Source organism: Salvelinus alpinus, chromosome 2 (genome assembly GCF_045679555.1).
Source record: "Salvelinus alpinus chromosome 2, SLU_Salpinus.1, whole genome shotgun sequence".
Taxonomy (NCBI): Eukaryota; Metazoa; Chordata; class Actinopteri; order Salmoniformes; family Salmonidae; genus Salvelinus; species Salvelinus alpinus.
The window spans coordinates 50,126,314-50,149,943 of NC_092087.1; the positions used below are offsets into that span (position 1 = coordinate 50,126,314).

A 23,630-nucleotide genomic window follows, 5' to 3' on the forward strand; every position below is an offset into this window, starting at 1 on the left:
TTAAAGACGTTATTGAAATGAGCATTTTTTATTTATTTCATCCTTCCACCAGAACATATGCGGCTCATTTTCAAACATTCCTATATGGGCACAGCCGAACAACGGAAGTGATGAATTCGACTTCCGCTTTACTTACCTACTGCAGCACGCCGGTGGCAAACTTGCCAGCGAAAATTATATAAAGAGTCAAATTATAGAGATAAGTCAAGTAAACAAGTATAAGTTTAGTTTTATATTTATTTCATTCAGGTTCGCTAATGTTAGCTAAACTTATTAGTAGTCTAGGCTAGTTCTGTTGTGATAATAACGTTAGTTGTGTTGTGTCAGAGTTAAAGCCAGGGCCATCCAAGCCAATAACTATAATGATAAACTATAGGCTACATAACTATAAAATGTTGGTGAGCATCCATACTAGAGAAAAATGTATAGTTTATCGATCTACAGTCCTACACCTGTCAATCAGCTGATCAACGCATCCTACTGCACGCTGCCTATTAATAAGGTGGTAACAAAAGACCATTCCTGAGGTCTCTAACACACAGATACTGGTTCAGACCATTCAGTGCTTTCAGGGTGTGTTCATTGTCAGTGACAACTGAACCCTGCTCGGGTAGAGCCGAAAGAACGAACCCTGCTCGGGTAGAGTCGAAAGAACGAACCCTGCTCGGGTAGAGCCGAAAGAACGACCCCTGCTCGGGTAGAGCCGAAAGAACGAACCCTGCTCGGGTAGAGCCGAAAGAACGAACCCTGCTCGGGTAGAGCCAAAAGAACGAACCCTGCTCGGGTAGAACCGAAAGAACAAACCCTGCTCGGGTATAACCAAAAGAACGAACCCTGCTCGGGTAGAGCCGAAAGAAAGAACCCTGCTCGGGTAGAGCCGAAAGAACGAACCCTGCTCGGGTAGAGCCGAAAGAACGAACCCTGCTCGGGTAGAGCCGAAAGAACGAACCCTGCTCGGGTAGAGCCGAAAGAACGAACCCTGCTCGGGTAGAGCCAAAAGAACGAACCCTGCTCGGGTAGAACCGAAAGAACGAACCCTGCTCGGGTAGAACCAAAAGAACGAACCCTGCTCGGGTAGAACCAAAAGAACGAACCCTGCTCGGGTAGAGCCAAAAGAACGAACCCTGCTCGGGTAGAACCGAAAGAACAAACCCTGCCTGGGTAGAGCCAAAACAACGAACCCTGCTCGGGTAGAGCCGAAAGAACGAACCCTGCTCGGGTAGAGCCGAAAGAACAAACCCTGCTCGGGTAGAACCAAAAGAACGAACCCTGCTCGGAAAGACCCAAATGAACATTGGCCACCAATTGGGAATAAACCGCTGTGACATATGGATGAATCTCTCTCTCTGATGACTGTAGAACTGACTGTCTGCCTGGGAGGAGGTTGGTCTGTGAGATCAGAAGAATAGAGTGTGCTTCTTTGAAAGTTACATTTAAGGGGCCTCCTGAGTGTGCAGTACAGTAAAACATACAGTAAGACCTATTATGTGAAATGAAGACTGATGAAATATGACATAAGATCTCATTTTCAGAAAGATCACAACGAGTATGGTATAACAGGGAAGTGTATAATTTTATAAACCACCTACTTACCCTGAATAGTGACTGAGACAGGGTCACTTAAAGGAGATGTGTGAGACTTCTCTACAGTGTAGGAACACTTCACTTTGACAACATCTGGAAATGTTGGATCTGCCCTCTTGAGCAGCTCTGTTCCTGTGAGTGTCTGAGTACAGGATGAGTCTGTAAGATTCTTCCCCCCCTCTATGTAGAAGTAACATTGAGACACATGGAGAGATGGAGGCGTCTCACAACTCAGCTGAACTGAGTCTATCTCGTTGATGACTGCAGGCCTCACTGTCAGACTGGGAGGAGGAAGGTCTGTGAGATCAGAGGGATGATGTCACTTTTCATTTAATTATAAATTCATTGTCAATATTTAAGTATTTAAGATATTGTACCACTTGATATACATAAAAAAATAAAACAATTAAGTCACTGTTGTCTATTCGATGATAACAGTGCATTTACAATTATGTAGTTTAGGTTAACAAGATAACTTTGATTGATTGATGGTAATATTATTTAGTAAAAATAGTTAGCCAAAAAAAAAGGAAAATAATTCCAGGTTTAATCACTCACAAGGACCTTGGGCTTCGATGTATTGGAAGGTGTCTGGAAATAACAAAATAGGTCTTGATGAGGAAAATGTTCCATTCCAAAATAACACTTTGCGCAAGTTGGTAAAGTGTCATATACAACAATGGATCCATGGACATGTTATCAAGCAGTAGTCATTCTGATCTGAACAAAATATAATGATAGAGAAAAATACATCAATAAGATGATCAATGGAATAAGACACAATTATTACAGCCATGAGATTCAGAAATATATAAAGAGTTCCTGAAGTAAAATATTAAAAGAGGAGAGAGAATCCTGTAGCACTAACAGATGATGGAACTTGGAATGGAAGAATAACTCACCGAAAAGGAGGATGACCAGAAACAGATGATGATTGGTACAGGTACAGTGGGTACCCGCAGTGTGCGGGGGTACAGGTTAGTTGAGGTAATTTGTACATGTACTGTAGGTAGGGGGAATTGACTATGCATAGATAATAAACAGCAAGTAGCAGCAGTGTAAAAAAACAAATGGTGGGAGGGGTGGTCAATATAAATAGTCCGGTGGCCATTTGATTAATTGTTCAACAGTCTTATGTCCGGTACCGCTTGCCATGTGGTTGCAGAGAAAACAGTCAATGACTTGGGTGACTGTAGTCTTTGACAACTTATAGGGTCTTCCTCTGACACCGCCTGGTATAGAGGTCCTGGATGGTGTTGTATTGTGGGTTGTGGGTGATTGTTCCTGTTACTGTGTCTTTGTGAATGTCAACATACGGGACTGTTGCGTTTTCGTTTGTTTGTCCGTTTATTGTTTTGTTCTTTGTTTTCAAGTTTTCGAATTAAAATGGATAATCATCACGCTGCATTTTGGTCCTCCGATTCTTCATACTACTCCTCCTCAGATGAGGAGGACGACGATCGTGACAGAATCACCCACCACCAAAGGACCAAGCAGCGTGGTAACGGGCAGCAGCAGCGATCGCAGGACTCCTGGACCTGGGAGGAGATTCTGGACGGCAAGGGACCCTGGGCACAGGCTGGAGAATATCGCCGCCCCAAGGCTGAGCTGGAGGCAGCGAAAGTGGAGAGGCGGCGGTATGAGGAGGCAGCCCCAAAAATGTATTGGGGGGGCACACGGGGAGTGTGGCGAAGTCAGGTAGGAGACCTGCGCCAACTCCCCGTGCTTAACGTGGAGAGAGAGGGACCGGGCAGGCACCATGTTATGCCGTGAGGTGCACGGTGTCCCCGGTGAGCAGGCAGAGCCCGGTGCGGTACATAGCAGCGCCTCGTATCGGCCGGGCTAGAGTGGGCATCGAGCCAGGTGCCATGAAGCCGGCTCAGCGTATCTGCACCAGGCCTCCGGTGGCAGCCCCCCGTACCAGACTGTCTCTCCGTTTCCTCTCTACAGGTACTCCCATCTGTCCAGCGCCGCCTGAGTCTCCCTCCTGTCCAGCGCCGCCTGAGTCTCCCTCCTGTCCAGGCCGCCTGAGTCTCCCTCCTGTCCAGCGCCGCCTGAGTCTCCCTCCTGTCCAGCGCCGCCTGAACCGCCCGTCTGTCCAGCGCCGCCTGAGCCGCCTGTCTGTCCAGCGCCGTCTGAGCCACCCGTCTGTCCTGAGCCGCCAGAGCCGTCCGTCAGTCAGGAGCCGACAGAGCCGTCCATCAGTCAGGAGCCGCCAGAGCCGTCCGTCAGTCAGGAGCCGCCAGAGCCGTCCGTCAGTCAGGAGCTGCCAGAGCCGCCTTTCAGTCCGGAGCTGCCCTTCAGTCCGGAGCTGCCCTTCAGTCCGGAGCTGCCCTTCAGTCAGGAGCTGCCCTTCAGTCCGGAGCTGCCCTTCAGTCCGGAGCTGCCCTTCAGTCCGGAGCTGCCCTTCAGTCCGGAGCTGCCCTTCAGTCCGGGAGCTGCCCTTCAGTCCAGAGCTGCCCCTCAGTCCTGAGCTGCCCCTCAGTCCAGAGGCACACCTCAGTCCAGTGGGGCCCTTTATTCGGGTTCCCAGTCCAAGGTCGGCGGCAAGGGTCGCCGCTCCAAAGAGGTCACTGAAGCGGGCAATGACTATGGTGGAGTGGGGTCCACGTCCCGCGCCAGAGCCTCCACCCGCGGACAGATGCCCACCCAGACCCTCCCCTATAGGTTTAGGTTTTGCGGCGGGAGTCCGCACCTTGGGGGGGGGGGGGCTGTCTGGAGTGGGCATTCTATGTTGTATGTCTAGTTTGTCTGTTTCTGTGTTTGGTCTGATATGGTTCTCAATCAGAGGCAGGTGTCAGTCGTTGTCTCTGATTGGGAACCATATTTAGGTAGCCTGTTTTGTATTGTGGGTTGTGGGTGATTGTTCCTGTTACTGTGTCTTTGTGAATGTCACCATACGAGACTGTTACGTTTTCGTTCGTTTGTCCATTTATAGTTTTTTCTTTGTTTTCAAGTTTTCTAATTAAAATGGATAATCATCACGCTGCATTTTGGTCCTCCGATCCTTCTTACTACTCCTCCTCAGATGAGGAGGACAACGATCGTGACACTGGGGACCTTCGCCAAATCTTTTCAGTCTCCTGAGTCGGTCTTCACGTCTGTCTTGGTGTGTTTGGACCATGATTAGTTCGTTGGTGATGTGGACACCAAGAAACTTGAAACTCTCGACCCGCTCCACTAAAGCCTTGTCATTGTTAATGGGGGCCTCTCGTCAGCAAACTTAATGATGGTGTTGGAGTTATGTTTGGCCACACAGGTGTGGGTGCACAGGGAATACAGGAGGAGACTAAGTACACACCCTTTGAGGGGCCCCCGTGTTGAGGATCAGCGTCATAGACGTGTTGTTGCCTACCCTTACCACCTGGGGGCGACCCGTCAGGAAGTCCAGGATCCAGTTGCAGAAGGAGGTGTTTAGTCCCAGGGTCCTTAGCTTACTGATGAGCTTCTTGGGCACTATGGTTTGAATGCTGAGCTGTAGTCAGTGAACAGCATTCTCACACAGGTGTTCCTTTTGTCCAGGTGGGAAAGGGAAGAGCGGAATGCAATTGAGATTGCGTCATCTGTGAATCTCTTGGGGCGGTATGCGAATTGGAGTGGATCTAGGGTATCCAGGATGATGCTGTTGATGTGAGCCATGACCAGCCTTTCAAAGCACTTCTTGGCTACCGACGTGAGTGCTACGGGGCGGTAATCATTTAGGTAGGTTACCGTTTCTTCCTTTGGCACAGGGACTATGGTGGTCTGCTTGAAACATGTAGGTATTACAGACTCGGTCAGGGAGAGGTTGAAAATGTCAGTGAAGACACTTTCCAGTTGGTCCCCGCATGCTTTGAGTACACGTCCTGGTAATCCGTTTGCCTCCGCGGCTTTGTGAATGTTGACCTGTTTAAAGGTCTTGTTCACATCGGCTACCGTCATCACACGGCTAGCGTCATCACACAGTCATCCAGAACAGCTGGTGCTCTCGTGCATGCTTCAGTGTTGCTTGCCTCAAAGCGAGCATAAAAGACCCTTCCACATCCGACGAGTTTCAGAGCCAGTGGAGTAGGATTCAATCTTAATCCTGTACTGACACTTTGCTTGTTTGAAGGTTTGTCTGAGGATATAGTGGGATTTCTTATCAGCGTCCGGATTAGTGTCTCGCTCCTTGAAAGCGGCAGCTCTAGAATTTAGATCAATGCGGATGTTGCCTGTAATCCATGGCTTCTGGTTGGGATATGTACGTACGGTCACTGTGGGGACGATGTCGTCAATGCACTTATTGATGAAGCCGAGACTGAGGTGGTACACTCCTCAATGCCATTTGATGAATCCCGGATCATGTTACAGTCTGTGCTAGCAAAGCAGTCCGGTAGTGTAGCATCTGCGTCATCTGACCACTTCTGTTTTGAGCGAGTCATTGTTGCTTCATGCTTTAGTTTTTGCTTGTAAGCAGGAATCAGAAGGATATAATTACGGTCAGATTTGCCAAATGGAGGGTGGGGTAGAGCTTTGTATGCATCTCTGTTTGTGGAGTAAAGGTGATCTAGATTTTTTTCCTCTGGTTGCACTTGTGGCATGCTGGTAAAAACGTGGTAAAAAGGTTTTAAGTTTGGCTGCATTAAAGTCCCTGGCTACTCGGATTGTCGCTTCTGGATGAGCCTTTTCTTGTTGTTTTATAGCCTTATAGAGTTGGTTGAATGCGGTCTTAGTGACAGCATCGGTCTGTGGTTATAGTGGTGTGTGGTGGTAAATAGACGGCTATGAATAATATAGATGAGAACTGTCTTGGTACATAGTGTCATGACGTTGGCCTGGGGGTAGGTTTATGACAGTCATAAATACCTCTTTCCCCCTTTTTCCCTCTCCCTACTATACTGATGTGACATAAGAAAACCCCTTGGTTAACATAGAGATTCTGGGAACATCAGAAGTTGGGGGGAAATTAACTATATTCTGGTAATCCGACCAACTGAACATATGCGGTGGTACTTAAGGTATATTATGTCAGTTCGGTTGTCATCTGAGACATTCTCATCAATGATAGGATGACATAAACTCTACTGTGGAAAGTCTAAACATCAGAGGTATCGGATTCACATGGAATTGTTGTTTAATTCAAATGTTTGAATATTAAATTATTTCTGAAGAGATTAAATGTAATTCTAGCTTCCAAATGAGAGATTTGGGTTTTCATAAGTTTAGGCCTCTGCTCAACCAGTGGCCCGCCCCTGTGAAGAGATATGGGTAATAAACTTTTCAGACACACCCCTCTCCCTCCACTATATAAGCCATTGACAAAAATATAACTTCCTGTTCCGAGGATATGAGGGTGACGATCCCATGTCAAAATGGTTCAGATAAAACCACAGGACTAAGCCAACATCTGTCAGGATTTGGCCAGGATTGTTCATGTTTTGGTCACTAGATGCCCCCATTTATCTTTTTTGACCCTTTTGTTTTTTCCCTTGTTCCAGTTATTATTTGCACCTGTGCCTCATTTCCCTTGAAAGTATGTATACCCTTAGTGTTCCTCAGTTCTTTGCTCTGTGTTTGTATGTTAGCACCCAGCCCAAACCATGCTGTGATCATTTGTTTCTCTTGTTGGATTTTCTTGAGGTACTCTGGTTTTGTTCTTGTTTATTTTTGATAATTCTTTTGAGGTTTGTTTTTTCCCTGCTGTTGTTACCACTTTGTGGATTTTCCTTGTGTCTTAGAGGATATACATTTTTTCTCTTGGAAATTACTTTTGACGTTGTGGATTTTTATTTTTTGCCTGAAGATCTTTTCCTTTTTTCTTTATTAAACCACCGTCTTTGTACTGCTGTGTCTGCCTCATCTTCTGGGTTCTGCCGACTATTAGTGGCTCAGTTTACTAAGTGACTGTTTCTCACACCGGGTCCTGACAACATCAGCATGAGCTTTGGTTGTGAATGGTATGAACTTTGAACTCGTATTCACTACAGAAGTGATACCTCCTAGCCGTTGAGTTAGCAACAGCTGCTACAAACGCAGGTTAGGAAGGACAGTCAGAGTATCCCGTCTACTACACAACGACGTTACTACAACGTATCCAGTGACCACCAGAGACATTCTTCAAAGGACAGAGGACTCGGTTTGGCAACACGGTCTTCCATCTACCACCAACCTACTGAAGCGCAGCTCAGAGTAAATATTTATTGCATTTTCCTTTTCCAAATGGGCGGTAATTTAGAATGCATAAGATACTGTATTTACGATAGCACAGCTTCGCCTCTGTTCCAGTCTCCCGCTCTTTCACTAAAACCCAGCCCCCTTTCCTTTGTGTAACAAGCTGTCATATCTCTTCCGCCCGCTAGGGACGTTTTCCTTTATGACGGCAATTTCTAATCAAGTTATGATTTAATCGTGTATGTGTGATTCTGTGTGATTAGTTAGGTATTTAGTAAATAAATAATTAAACCCAATTTTGTATTGCTGATTCAACTTGTTAGCCAGGATTCTTGCAGATAACCAAGAATTTACAACTTTCAGAATATGAGATTGAAGTAAGATGACGATTGATGTTGACTGCTATTGATGTAAAATATTACTAAATCTTTAAGAGTTTATTCGGAAGATAACAGCTCTATAAATATTATTTCGTGGTGTCCCTCTCTAGTTAATTACATTTAATTATATTAATTTTAATTTTATAGAATAGCATGTCATAGCAATTAATCCGGCATAGCCAAAGACACGACAATAGTGTGGTATACAGCTTGTCATAAGGTACTCTACCTCAGGCAAGCAATACCTTGAGAATTCTTTAATATTAGACATCGCGCACCAGCTGTTATTGACAAATAGACACACACCCCCACCCCTCGTCTTACCAGACGTAGCTTCTCTGTTCTGCCGGTGCTTAGAAAATCCCGCCAGCTCTATATTATCTGTGTCGTCATTCAGCCACGACTCGGTGAAATATAAGATATTCCAGTTTTTAATGTATTGTTGTTAGGATAATCTTAATCATAAATCATCAATTTTATTTTCCAATGATTGCACGTTAGCCAATAGAGCGGAATGCAGTGGGAGTTTATTCGATCGTCTACGGATTCTCAGAAGTCAGCCTGACGTACGCCCCATTTTCTCCGCATTTTCTTCACGCAAATGACGGGGATTTGTGCCTGTTCCCGGGAAAACAGTATATCCTTCTTGTCTTACTCGTTAACCAATTGAGGATAATATGATTTCAAATTGTCTGCATTAATCACTTTTGTCTCCAAAGACATTTTATTTCATACATTGTATCGAACTGGTATAGAAGGAGGTATCACAAAGATGACAGAATAGACATAAATACAGTAGATTACTACTAACACAGTAACAGATACCTTGGACAGGCATGTAACATTAGCCAGGGGTCCACATGTAAAATATGTACTACCTTCTATGAGACGTATTTACAGTAACTTGATGAGTGATAATAAAGGACATCATGTGAGAAAGAGGGTATTTGTATGAAATGTGAGACATTGCTACACAAAGCCAGTGGTGTAGTGTCAGTGTGTCTGCAGAAGACTGTACAACCCATCCGGCTGGGCTGAGGTTGCTGGTATGTCGGGGATTGAGCTGTATACGTGGTACGTATCAGACTAGAGAAAAGAAACAGACAGTTTAACTTCAGTCCTTTGAAACTACAGTACTGTACATGTAATGTATTCTAAAACGATGTAAAATCAATCTGAAACTGAGAGTATTTCACAGTCACCAAACACAGTCGGTGATTCTGAACTTACATTGTCTTTTTCAGATGACTTTCCATTCTCTTCAACATGGCCTGTACAACACAGAGGGAGCCTGAGTTAGAGGTGTGTGTGTGTGTGTGTGTGTGTGTGTGTGTGTGTGTGTGTGTGTGTGTGTGTGTGTGTGTGTGTGTGTGTGTGTGTGTGTGTGTGTGTGTGTGTGTGTGTGTGTGTGTGTGTGTGTGTGTGTGTGTGTGTGTGTGTGTGTGTGTGTGTGTGTGTGTGTGTGTGTGTGTGTGTGTGTGTGTGTGTTTGTGTCTGTGTGTGTGTGTGTGTGTGTGTGTGTGTGTGTGTGTGTGTGTGTGTGTGTGTGTGTGTGTGTGTGTGTGTGTGTGTGTGTGTGTGTGTGCGCACACGTAAGTGTAAGTGTGGTTGTGTGTGTTACTTTGCTATACTTGCTCCTGACACAAACCACCCTGTAGACTTACAGCTCTGTTCTCACACTCTCAAGATGCTCTGACTAACACCTTATTTGATGTTTTAAGTTAGTTTAGTTGACATTGAGTAACAAAGTCAACCATTGTGCTGAGGGTCACAAATGAACATCCCAGGTGGGGAAGACAGGGACAGAAGACCTTCTGTTACAAACTCACCTGAGGGCAATAACGTGGACGGTACAGAGGTGATGAGAGAATAGATCCCAGCATCCTTTGAATCCAACATGCCTGCACTGCTCACAGCTCCCATCACCAAATCACCTACAACAGAAACAAAATTAAAATGAAATTAGAATATGTGTTTGTACATGCATGTGTGTAGTTGTGTTAGTAGTGTGTGCAGTGTTTGATGTATTTTGTTTGGAACATACATTGTCTGTGAACATTCTGTCTGGCTGTAGGTCTGTAGAACATAAAAGTATAAGAAGGTTGTGGTAAGAACATCTCATCATGGACAATACAGAACTAAAGGTTGATACAATCTGCATCATATTCACAAGGGGAATTCTTACCTCTGAGTATTGATTTTCTCTGAAAAACAAATTGGCTAAATTATTATAGTCAATACAGCCTACCCTGTACAATTTGACCGACATGAGTTGATAGATATAGCCTACCCTATACAATATCACCAAAAGGAGTTGATAGATTAACCCATGTCAACGGCACTTGGAAAATGTTGCATAATATTGTGTATAAAGAACCAGAAGTACTCACTGGTCCTCTTGCAGAGACAGACAGCTGTCAATCCCATCAGGAACAGGCCCACCCCAGAAGCCACACCCACTACTGCCTGCTGTATTTGCACAGCTGATTCTGTTTGATGACATTGGGAAGGTCATTAGCTTGTACTCCCAGGGTCAATTCGACATCTCAAGATTTGATCTCATAAAATGTGTCATTAAATTGTGAGGTTGCATGTCTCAGTTACGTAAAAAAGACAGGTAGGCAGCTAGAGAAGGACACTTTCTGGACTGTTTGAATTCACAACAATGTCTGTGGAGCTTTGACCTAATGTGCACATGGAAGAGAGATACCCTTTATTAACAATTTAGGTTTGGGACCTCTCCTTGTTTGGATTTGCAAATCCAACAGTTGTATTGGAACGGGGCGGTGCTCGGGTCTGTGTATGACTGTCCAAGTGGATGTTTGAGTGAAAAAAACACATCGTCCCGACAACATCAAAATAGCCTTTCCAGAGTCTGAAGTCAGGAGGACTTCGAATTAGATGTCAGCCAGACTAATTAATGACTCCCTTACCTGTAAAGTTATATAGATCACTGTGTGGAGAGAGAGAGAGAAATCCTGTGTTCTCTCTGTAGTCACAGCTCACATCTCTCCTCTCCTGCAGACGACTGAACAGATTATTCTTAGACACACTGAAGTTACAGAGTAATCTCACGGATGACTTCCACCTCATCCTAATGGCCTGAGCCTCTTTGTAGGCCTGAGGCTGGTCTCCAGTGTACAGGTTACAGCTACTACCATCTCTGACAGACTCAGGAAGTACACAAGTAATGGTGATGCCATGAGAAGATTCGTCATTGATATCAATGTCTGGTTTCTGTAGTTCACCTGTGAGGAGAAAACAACTATACTGTTGATAGCATACATTGATTAATTTCATATAAAGCCAACATTATGATATAATGATGGATTTTATATGTGATTACAGTAACTCAAACTTACAGTATTCATTTGAACAATAATCTCCTACCAATAGTGACAGAAGCAGTGTCACTGTATGTTGATTGATAGTGAGTATCTATGGTGTAGAAACATATAAATGTGTATCTTTGAACGTTGCATTTAAAGAACATTCCAGGTCATCCATACATATAAACAGTATGGAAAATCCATAAATAAAATGTTCGACTATGTCAGTATTTATGTTTGTACAAAGTACAGTAAATCCTATCATTATGTGAAATGAAGATGTTTAGGAAACACAACATTATAGATCAAATTTTCAAGAAGAGCATAATAAATATGGTATAACAATGTATTATGGTGTTTTATACTATAGATGTACTATATTATACTAATATATTATAGTGTGTTATATTGTATTATAAGTGTATGATTTTATAAACCACCTACTTACCCTGAACAGTGACTGAGACAGGGTCACTTAAAGGAGATGTGTGAGACTTCCCTACAGCATAGTAACACGTCAATTTGACCACAGCCGGAAATGTTGGACCTGCCCTCTTCAGCAGCTCTGTTCCTGTTATTGCCTGCATACAGGATGAGTCTGGAAGATTCTTCCCCCCCTCTATGTAGAAGTAACAGTGAGACACATGGAAAGATGCAGGAGTCTCACAACTCAGCTGAACTGAGTCTCCTTCGTTGATGACTGCAGAGCTCACTGTCAGTCTGGGAGGTGGGTCTGTGAGATCAGAGGGATGATGGTCCCTTTTCATTTAATTATAAATTCATTTTCAATGTTTAAGTACTCATAGATATTGTACCACTTGATATACGTTTGAAAAAGAAAAACAATTAAGTCACTGCTGTCTATTAGATGATAACAGTGCATCTTCAATAATGTAGTTTAGGTTAACACGATAACTTTGATTGATTGATGGTAAAATTATTTAGTAAAAATAGTTCGACAAAAAAAAGGTAAATAATTCCAGTTTAAAACACAATGATCTTGGTAATGACCTTGGGCTTCGATGTATTGGAAGGTGTCTGGAAATAACAAAATAGGTCTTGATCAGGAAAATGTGCCATTGTAAAAAATGTATAAACATGAGAGACAGGAACACTTTGCACAAGTTGGTGTCATATACTACAATGGATCCATGGGCATGTAATCAAGCAGTAGTCATTCTGATCTGAACAAAATAATGATAGAAATACATCATAAAGATGATCAATGGAATAAGACACAATTATTACAGCCATGAGATTCAGAAATATATAAAGAGTTCCTGAAGTAAAATATTAAAAGAGGAGAGAGAATCCTGTAGCACTAACAGATGATGGAACTTGCAATGGAGGAATAACTCACCCAAAAGGAGGATGACCAGAAACAGATGACCAGCCATATCAGGGATGAATAACGCCATTTATCAGACGTCTACAGACTGTTAGTCCGACTTCACAGAAGATGGTGACTGTGTCAGAGAGGGTTGTTTGAATAGAGAAGTAGATGTGGAGCTTGTTCACAGGAAAACCACAGAGCGCAGAAACAAGTCTCATACGTAAAATGTGGCTAATATTGCAGAGGAACATTCAGAATAGTTTATCAGTCATTATTTTTGTTGTCTGTAGATATTTGCAAAGGAAAATAAGAATGAGCGTTTCTTCCCAGTTTCAGTCCATTTTTCTTCTGTTTGGTGCCTATTGAACACGACCCAGGAGTTGAAGGCCAACAGACATCACCAAAAGCAATCGAAGGAGTTAAAGACTTTCTGATTCAGAGTATGAGAAGCCTAATACAGGCTGACAGATTCAGTTTCTTTGTCATGTATAAGTTGCATTTGATTTATTGTATGATGTTGAAATGCAAACCTTTGGATGAAACAAAACAATGTGACCAATGGCAGATTTTTTAAATGTTCTTTACTTAACAATGGCGTTAAGTTTTTGTATTTAAGTTATTCTTGATGGATTTTTTAAAAATCAGTTTGGCTTATTGAATATGTCAGTTTGGGACTGTACTATTTGTAATAGTAAATGTTTTCTGCTGTACAGTAAAGATTTAGGAACAAGTTAAATGTGTGTCCAGCATGCTGAATGATTACTTGTGTGAACATGCGCTTATTTCCCATGATGCTCCAGTCCTCATACATGAATTGCCTCTGCATCGTGACAGTGTGAAGTTGTGTTTTAGAGTGGTGTACGTCTTCTCACCTATCGTTTCCCCCTAGTAGACAGCCTGTGCAGTGTTATGAGAGAGGCGGCATATTTTTGGGGTGTTGCGGGTGTAAATATGTGAAAAGAAGTGTGTGTGTGTGTGCATGCATATGTGTGTGTGTGTGTGTGTGTGTGTACTGTAGGTGTGTGTGTGCGCATGCATATGTGTGTATGTGTACTTTAGGTGTGTGTGTGCGCGAATGTGTATGTGTAAGAGATAAAGAAATAGTGAGAGAGAATCAGAACACTGTTGCAGGAAACCCCCTGAGAGAAAGAGAGAGAATGTTCTGTTCAGAATGGATACTGTGTTTAAAACCTACTGTAGGAGGCTGTCTCCAGTGCCCCGGACGTTTGCTATTGTATGTGCTGTATCAGAATATTACTATTGAGTGTTGGCCTGCTTGTTAATATTCATTCAATAAAGGTGACTTTCTTTCAGACTTGTATGCTGGCTGGTCTCTATGTAAATAGACTGTATGTCTGGTTATAAACTACACATGAAGAACTGAGAACACATGCATACTTTCACTATGTATCATAGCTATGATACCTCTCCTACAGTATTATAGCCACCTCTCGTCACCTAAGAAAACTGACCTGCCGGATGGTTGACCATGCTGTACAAATGTGCATTCATGGTACTGTATATAAAACAATTAATTGATCAGCATGTGGAATGTAAGTCATGATGTACTGTGTGACTGAGTAGTTACTGCGAATGAACAGTCTCCATTTTACTAATATACTGTATCTGTATAAATGTAAATGGACAACAGAAGACAAAGACATTTTTTTCACCCAGAATGACTAAGACGCTCGTTTGACTTTTTGTCTTTGCTAGATGCTGTTTGGTCTCTCCAAGCTCAAGGTTAGTGAGATGTCCACACACTGTAGTTTTACAGTAGTTTTTCCATTTTAACTATTTTAGTTTCCTCATTAAATGAAATGTGCTAACAATATTTTAGTCAGTCACTTTCATCTGTTTAGTAAAAGGCTAGTTAACTTAATATGGAGATGTTATTCACTGTCTCTGTTTGTGGGTACAATGATATTGATTAAGGGAACATAAGACTTAGATAATATTGGAGATTTAACACATTGCCGTAGTGTGAAATATAATTTTCCTCTGATCTCACAGACCTTCCTCAGCCTAGTCTGACAGCGTGTCCTTCAGTCATCAGAGAGAGAGACTCAGTTCAGCAGAGCTGTCAGACTCCTACATCTGTCTCTGTAGCTCAGTGTTTCTTCTACACAGTAGGAAGAGTGAATTTACACTACCTTTACTCTGTAGACATACACTCACAGGAGCTCAGCTTCTCAGATGAACAGGTCACAGTTAACCTGCTGAGGTCAAAATACATTGTCAGTACAGTGCTAAAGGTTAGCAGGTTAGGATCCATATACAGTGAGCCTTCTACAGTCACAATTCAGGGTAAGAAGACTATCTGAATGTTTGTAAACAATGTACTGTTGTGCCATTTTACCATGTTCCTGTTGGGCTACTTTTTCATACTGTTTGTTGTAATGCTAGTTATCAAATTACTTCAATCTGCACGCAGGGACAAAAATAGTATCCATAAATTAATCTGACTCTATGTAAGCAGAAAAAGGGGAGGTGACATTTGGCCCAAAGACTTGCCTTTAACTTGCAAAGACAAAGGGTCGAGCTCCTTGTTCCGGTTCTGATCCTCGTTCGGTTCTCTTCTCTTAACACATATGGACTCAGTACATAAATAAAGCATCTGGCCAATTACACAAGACTTTATGTCACGCCCTGACCGTAGATTACTTTGTATGTTTCTATTTCTTGTTTGGTCAGGGTGTGATGTGGGTGGGCATTCTATGTTTGTATGTCTAGGGTTGGTATTTCTATGTTTTGGCCGGGTATGGTTCTTAATCAGGGACAGCTGTCTTTCGTTGTCTTTGATTGAGAACCATACTTAGGTATCCTGTTTTCCCACTGTTAGTTGTGGGTGGTTATTTTCTGTTTAGTGTTGGTTGCACCTTGCAGAACTGTTTCGGCTATTCTTTTTGTTATTTTGTATTCAGTGTTGAGTCAGTTAAGCGAATAAAGATGAATACGTACCCCGCTGCATTTTGGTCTGACGATTCCTCTTCTTCTTCCGATGAATGCCGTGACACTTTAGTTCTGGGTAAACTGAGATTGTCTGAAATTACAAGGAGAGATTAGTAAAACTCAACCACTAAAACAAATACAGCTGTCAAACACATGAAACCAAAAAGTCTAAGACAAATCTTTTACTCAGACAGCTAGTTTGTTGGTTTTGAAAATGTAATTGAAGCCATCTAATGATGCAAAATATCAGCTGTTAAAGACAAACAGCTACAGACAACAAAAATAACTATAAATTATTCTGAATGTTCCTCTGCAACGTTAGCCACACTTTCTGTATTAGACTGGTTTCTGCTATCTGTGGTTTTCCTGTGAACAAGCTCCACATCTACTTCTCTACTCAAACAACCCTCTCTGACACAGTCACCATCTTCTGTGAAGTCAGACTAACAGTCTGTAGACGTCTGATAAATGGCGTTATTCATCCCTGATATGGCTGGTCATCTGTCATCCTCCTTTTCGGTGAGTTATTCCTCCATTCCAAGTTCCATCATCTGTTAGTGCTACAGGATTCTCTCTCCTCTTTTAATATTTTACTTCAGGAACTCTTTATATATTTCTGAATCTCATTGCTGTAATAATTGTGTCTTATTCCATTGATCATCTTATTGATGTATTTTTCTGTATCATTATTTTGTTCAGATCAGAATGAATACTGCTTGATAACATGCCCATGGATCTAGTGTAGTATATGATACTTTACCAACTTGTGCAAAGTCTTCCTGTCTCTCATGTTTATTTATTATTTTGAATGGTACATTTTCCTGATCAAGACCTATTTTGTTTCTTCCAGACACCTTCCAATACATCGAAGCCCAAGGTCATTACCAAGGTCATTGTGAGTGTTTAAAACTGGAATCACTATTATTATTCTTTTTTTTTTATTCTTGTGTAAATAGATACACAATGAACTTGTCTTGTATTGCTTCCCAGCAGGATTGGCTGTTAGTTCTACTTTGACCCCCAACACCCCAGTGAGACCAACTACCAATAGGCCCACTAAAAATGTTTGCAGTTTACATTTTTATGTTCACATTAATTCACTAAAGTTCTGACCGGTTTACTAATAGATCTTTTCATAGTTGCTTGTAATTTCAGTCCAGATTTGTGTACTTTTAGTCCATCTGATTTGTAGGTCGTGTGTAGTATACTTCTCCTTTCTGCTTAATTAATGACTTTCTTGTGTAATATGAGTTCTCATCTCACCAGGTTTGACCTCTCCTTTGACCCCCAGTACAGCTCTGAATCCTACATCAGGTGTGTTAGTCATCTTACCTGGTTAGCAGATGGAACCGAAGCAAATAGAATTGCTTTATGTTCTCCATGTCTTTATTTTCACAAATTTGCCTCATTACAAAAAAAGAGGTTGATACTTGATTAAAGTAAATAAACCCATTTATATATTTTTGTATAATTAGAATGACTTTCCTTGCACCAGGTTTGACTGTTAGTTCTACTTTGACCACTGACACTCCAAGTAAAGGTCTGGCCACTAGATTTTAGTTTAGTGTGTAATAAGTTGTGTTGTGTGGTAATTGTTAATAAAGGGTATCTCTCTTCCATGTGCACATGAGGTCAAAGCTCCACAGACATTGTTGTGAATTCAAACAGTCCAGAAAGTGTTCTAGGTACGCGTCCTTCTCTAGCTGCCTAACTGTCTTTTATACACAACTGAGACATGCAACCTCACAATTTAATGACACATTTTATGAGATCAAATCTTGAGATGTAGTATTGACCCTGGGAGTACAAGCTAATGACCTTCCCAATGTCACCTAACAGAAACAGCTGTGCAATTATGGCAGGCAGCAGTGGGTGTGGCTTCTGGAATGGTTATGTTGCTGGTGGGATTGACAGCCTTCAATCTCTGCAGTAGGACCAGTGAGCACTTCTGATTCTGCATAACAAATAACTTGCAAACATTTTCCTTTGTCATATTAAGGTAATTGCCTTTGACATGGGATAATCTTTCAACTCCTTTTCATAATATTGTATAGGGTAGGCTATATCTATCAACTCATTTTGGTGATATTGTATATGGTAAGCTGTATTCAATATAATAATATGGCCTAATTTGTTTTTCAGAGAAAACCAATTCTCAGAGGTAAGAATTCCCCTTGTGAATATGATGCAGATTGTATCAACCTTTAGTTCTGTATTGTCCATGATGAGATGTTCTTACCACAACCTTCTTATACTTTTATGTTGTACAGACCTACAGCCAGACAGGATGATCACAGCCAATGTATGTTCCAAACAAAATACTTCAAGCACTGTACACACTACTAACACAACTACACACATGCATGTACAAACACATATTCTAATTTCATTTTCATTTTGTTTCTGTTCTACATGATTTGGTGATGGGAGCTGTGAGCAGTGCAGGCATGTTGGATTCAAGGGATGCTGGGATCTATTCTCTCATCACCAGTGTACCGTCCACGTTCTTGCCCTCAGGTGAGTTTGTATATGAACGTCTTCTGTCCCTGTCTTCCTGACCTGGGACGAGAATTTGGGACCCTCAGCACAATAACACTTTGTCACCCAATGTCAACTGTACTAAATTAAAACATAAAATAAGGTGTTAGTCAGAGCATCTTGAAAGCGTGAGAACAGAGCTGTACGTCTGCAGGGTGGTTTGAGTCAGGAGGAGAAGTGTGAAGTGACATTAAGAACAGCAAAGTAACACAGACACGCACACACACACACACACACACACACACACACACACACACTTACGCGTGCGCACACACGCACCCACACACACACACACACACACACACACACACACACAGACACACACACACACACACTAACTCAGTCTCCCTCTGCTCTGTGTTTTACAGGACATGTTCAAGAGAATGGACAGTCATCTGAAAAAGACAATGTAAGTTCGGAATCACCCACTGTGTTTGGTGATTGTGAACGACTCTCAGTTTCAGATTGATGTTACATCCATTTAGAATACATTACATTTACATTACTTTACATTCAAAGGACTGAAGTTAAACTGTCTGTTTCCTTTCTCTAGTCTGTTGTGTACCACGTATACAGCTCAATCCCCGGCAGACCAGCAACCTCAGCCCAGCCGGATGGGTTGTACAGTCTTCTGAAGACACACTGAATCTACACCACTGTAGCTATGTCTTACAGAAATACTCTTTCTTTCAGGATGACCTTTCAGGATGACCTATCACACATCGTGTTACTGTAAAACAGTATCGAATTCATCTACTGCAGTACTGTTTCTATTTTTAAGTAACATAAGCGGCTCCATTCCATGGCAAAATGTGTAGAACTGCAGGAAATAAGCTTTAAAACTGCAAAGTTGTCTTTTCATTGCATAGCAAATCGTGTAGACCTGCAGGAAATTAGCTTAAAAACAAAGAAAATTCTCTCTGCCCCATGGCAGAGTGAGTAGAATTGCAGTACAATAACATTAAAGCTGCACATTTTCTCTCCCCCGCACTGAGGGTGGGCCACTAAAATGTTTTGCCCGCGAGGTATCTACTGTATCACACATGGATACATGGCTTCTGTTACCTGCCTTTCCATAATATAGGTTACTGTGTCTCTATTTATATTCAGGCGTTTTGGAGAGGTCCGGGACATTCTCCCCTTTAAAAAAAAATCCCCCCCCTCCTGTAATTGCTAAATATATACTGTATTTATATATATTCTGTCATCTGTGTTATACCTCCTTCCATAACTGTTGGATATAATTAATTTTTTAAAATGTATTTGAAATCAAATAGATACAAATATAATATAATATTTTGGTTTTAATAATGTTTACATTGTTGGCAACATCAGATAATCAAAACTGAAAAAGATAGATTTCCTAAATACTATTAAATCTACCCATTTCCCCATGTTTACCTGTTATTTTTCAAATTCCCAATTTAAATGTTTCATTCTAGCATTTTAGTCCAATGACTGCTGAGCGGTTAAGATGAAATTGGTGTGAGACCATAACTTTCATGACCATTTTTTTTCTCCAGTTAACATGGGAGATTAGCCTCGTTTTACCTTCCTGATAAGACTCTTGAAGTACAGTAAATACAAAATCATATGCTTTTTTGCTCTGTTTGAAATGTTCTCCTCTGTAAAACAAAAAAGCAAGCAGAATAAATTGACTTCAACCATTCCCTCGTCTTTGTTAGCATTTTACAATATTTGATTTTGATCTTGATTATTCTAGATAATGCTAAAATATGTAATGTTATCTATGTCATCGTTTTCAGGGCATTGGTGAAGATCAAGGTGCTATTTCCCTAAATGTTTTTTTCAGTCCATATAACTACCTTGTCATCAAAACAGGTCGGTTTCCCAGAGACAGTTTATGCCTAGTCCTGGATTAAAAAGCATGTTCAATGGACAAATTACATATTTTTACACCAGTGGTAGGCTTCATCTGGGTTTGGGAAACCAACCATTGGTGTTATGGACTACAGGTAGTCAAGGACATTTATAATTTTGCTCTTGCATCCAGATTCTCTGTATTGTGGTTAGTTCTACTGAGGCCTACATTTTCATGCAGCAGTCACAGACAGTCTACAGATCACATACCAACCAGTACATGTATGCTGTCACGTATCTATATCTAAAAACAGATGCACGAGTGCACACACACACACACACACACACACACAACAGGGTGGAAAGGCTCTTGCCGCATCCTATACTTCTGAAACTTCAGCGTATCACAGTTCAGAGACTCGATGTGTTCAGAATGGATTGATGGAAATACTGTTGAACCAAACCTCAGATACCTCAGATACATTGAACTATAAACTATAATTCATCCTCCAAAAATACCAATATGAGATATGTATTCATGTTTCTGACTATTACAACAAGCATCTCATGAGTGATGAAACCCCACTTGTCATGTTGTATTTCCATGGAAATATTCAGTGTTGTAGTTTACTGATAACGTATCTGCACCTCTATTATCTTATTAAGTTAATAACTACAGTAAATAGGAGAAATATTGCCTCTAATGCACACTGTGGAGAGTCATATGGAGCCACAGCAAGACTGTTTCTTGTTTCTTACTTTTGGATGTTGGCAATATATACTGCAGTTGTATATGAAACCTGCTTTTTATTGTGCAGCGTAGTTAAAAAGAAAGCCTGAATAAAATATAGTCATTTCCTCTGACAGATAATCAAATGGTTTTGGCTTATGTTAGGAGAAGGAGACATTGTGTCAGAGTCTATCTAAAAGATAGCTAAGGAGTCAGGCGCAGGACACAGATAAGAGTAACCATAACTGATTTACTCAATCCAAAAATGTAACAAAATCCTGTTGTAAACAAGGACAAAACAGGACTCAAAATTACAACATACTGGAATACACGAAAGACAATCACGCACAAAACAGAAAGGGAAACCAGAGGGTTAAATAAGGAACATAATTATGAGATAGGAACCAGGTGTGTATACAGACAAAACCAAAGGAAAAATGAAACATGGATCGGTGGCTGCTAGAAAGCCGGTGACGTCGACCGTCGAACGCCGCACGAACAAGGAGAGGGAACAACTTCGGTGGAAGTCGTGACAGTACCCCCCCCTTGACGCGCGGCTCCAGCAGCGCCGACACCGGCCTCGGGGACGACCCGGGGGACGAGACGCAGGGCGATCCGGATGGAGTCGGTGAAATTCCTGGAGTAACGATGGGTCCAGGATGTCCCCCACCAGTACCCAGCATCTCTCCTCCGGGCCGTACCCCTCCCACTCCACGAGGTACTGAAGGCCCCTCGTCCGACGCCTTGAGTCCATAATGGCTCGCACTGTATACGCCGGGACCCCCTCGATGTCCAGAGGGGGCAGAGGGGGCGGAGGAACCTCCCGCACCTCAGACTGCTGGAGCGGACCAGCCACCACCGGCCTGAGGAGAGACACATGGAACGAGAGGTTAATACGGTAATCAGGGGGGAGCTGTAACCTATAGCAAACCTCGTTCAGTCTCCTCAGGACTTTGAATGGCCCCACAAACCGCGGACCCAGCTTCCGGCAGGGCAGGTGAAGGGGCAGGTTTCGGGTCGAGAGCCAGACCTGATCCCACGGTGCATACACCGGGGCCTCACTGCGGTGGCGGTCGGCACTCATCTTCTGCCGCCTGATGGCCCTTTGCAGACACACATGGGCAGCGTCCCATGTCTCCTCCGAGTGCCGAAACCATTCATCCACCGCAGGAGCCTCGATCTGGCTCTGATGCCATGGTGCCAGGACCGGCTGGTAACCTAGCACACACTGAAAAGGTGACAGGTTAGTAGAGGAGTGGCGGAGGAAGTTTTGAGCCATCTCTGCCCAGGGGAGAAACACCGCCCACTCCCCCGGCCGGTCCTGGCAATAGGACCGCAGAAACCTACCCACCTCCTGGTTGACTCTTTCCACCTGCCCGTTGCTCTCGGGCTGAAAAGCTGAGGTAAGGCTGACCGAGAACCCCAGGCGCTCCATAAACGCCCTCCAGACTTTAGACGTGAATTGGGGACCCCGATCAGAAACTATATCCTCAGGCACCCCGTAGTGCCGGAAGACGTGTGTAAACAGGGCCTCCGCCGTCTGTAGGGCCATAGGGAGATCGGGCAAAGGGAGGAGACAGCAGGACTTAGAAAACCGATCCACAACGACCAGGATTGTGGTGTTACCCTGTGAGGGAGGAAGATCAGGTGCGACCACGGCCGTTGTGGAACGAATAAGGGTTGTAACTTCCCTCTGTGCAAGTGCCTAGGGGCCTTGCACTGGGTGCACACCGAGCAGGAGGAAACATAAACCCTCACGTCCTTAGCCAAAGTGGACCACCAGTACTTCCCACTAAGACAGCGCACTGTCCGACCTATGCCCGGATGACCAGAGGAGGGTGACGTGTGGGCCCAATAGATCAAACGGTCACGGACAGCAGACAGAACATACAGACGCCTAGCTGGACATTGGAGGGGAGTGGGCTCTGTACGTAACGCCCGCTCGATGTCCGCGTCCAGCTCCCACACTACCGGTGCCATCAGGCAAGAGGCCGGGAGTATGGGGATGTGATCCATGGCCTTGACGACAGCCAACAGCTCCCGGTCCCCCACGTCATAGTTTCGCTCTGCTGAGCTAAGCTTCTTCGAAAAGAAGGCACAGGGGCGGAGCTTTGGTGGCGTACCCGAGTGCTTAGAGAGCACGGCTCCTATCCCACTTTCGGACGCGTGCACCTCCACTATGAACGCCAAAGAAGGATCCGGATGAGCCAGCACGGGAGCCGGGGTAAACAGAGCTCTCAGCTGACCAAAAGCCCTGTCTGCCTCCGCCAACCACTGCAAACGCACCGGTCCCCCATTCAGCAGTGAGGTAATCAGAGCCGCTAACTGACCAAAGCCCCGGATGAACCTCCGGTTGTAGTTGGCAAATCCTAGAAACTGCTGCACTTCCTTTACCGTGGTGGGAGTCGGCCAATTACGCACGGCTGAAATGCGGTCACTCTCCATCTCCACCCCTGAAGTGGAAATGCGGTAGCCTAGGAAGGAGACGGACTGCTGGAAGAACAGCCATTTTTAGGGCTTAACGTACAGGTCATGCTCCAACAGTTGACCAAGCACCCTGCGCACCAGGGACACATGCTCGGCACGTGTAGCGGAGTATATCAGGATGTCATCAATATACACCACTACACCCTGCCCGTGCAGGTCCCTGAAAATCTAGTCTACAAAGGCCTGTAAGACTGATGGAGCATTCACCAACCCGTCTGCATGACGAGGAACTCATAGTGCCCTGAGGTGGTACTGAAAGCCATCTTCCACTCGTCTCCCTCCTGGATACGCACCAGGTTGTAAGCGCTCCTGTAATCCAATTTGGTGAAGAAGCGCACCCCGTG

The 23,630-nt window shown here is 43.3% G+C and overlaps 1 protein-coding gene and 1 long non-coding RNA gene across 2 annotated transcripts; one reads left to right on the forward strand and one right to left on the reverse strand.

Moving 5' to 3' along the window:
• Nucleotides 1-8,797: 8,797 nt before the first annotated feature.
• Nucleotides 8,798-12,917, reverse strand: LOC139564232 (uncharacterized). The gene is made up of 10 exons (XM_071383580.1): nt 12,786-12,917; nt 12,437-12,463; nt 11,874-12,158; nt 11,030-11,344; nt 10,487-10,585; nt 10,282-10,300; nt 10,141-10,172; nt 9,926-10,030; nt 9,327-9,367; nt 8,798-9,182 (listed from the first exon to the last, which is right to left on the reverse strand). Exons 1-10 carry the CDS (start codon nt 12,841-12,843, stop codon nt 9,090-9,092), a joined length of 1,074 nt encoding a protein of 357 aa, XP_071239681.1. The 5' UTR covers nt 12,844-12,917; the 3' UTR covers nt 8,798-9,089.
• Nucleotides 12,918-16,976: 4,059 nt separating this feature from the next.
• LOC139551060 (uncharacterized) lies at nt 16,977-17,431 on the forward strand. The gene is made up of 3 exons (XR_011670191.1): nt 16,977-17,024; nt 17,206-17,250; nt 17,342-17,431. It is a non-coding gene; the product is annotated as an uncharacterized lncRNA (long non-coding RNA).
• The last annotated feature ends 6,199 nt before the right edge of the window (nt 17,432-23,630 follow it).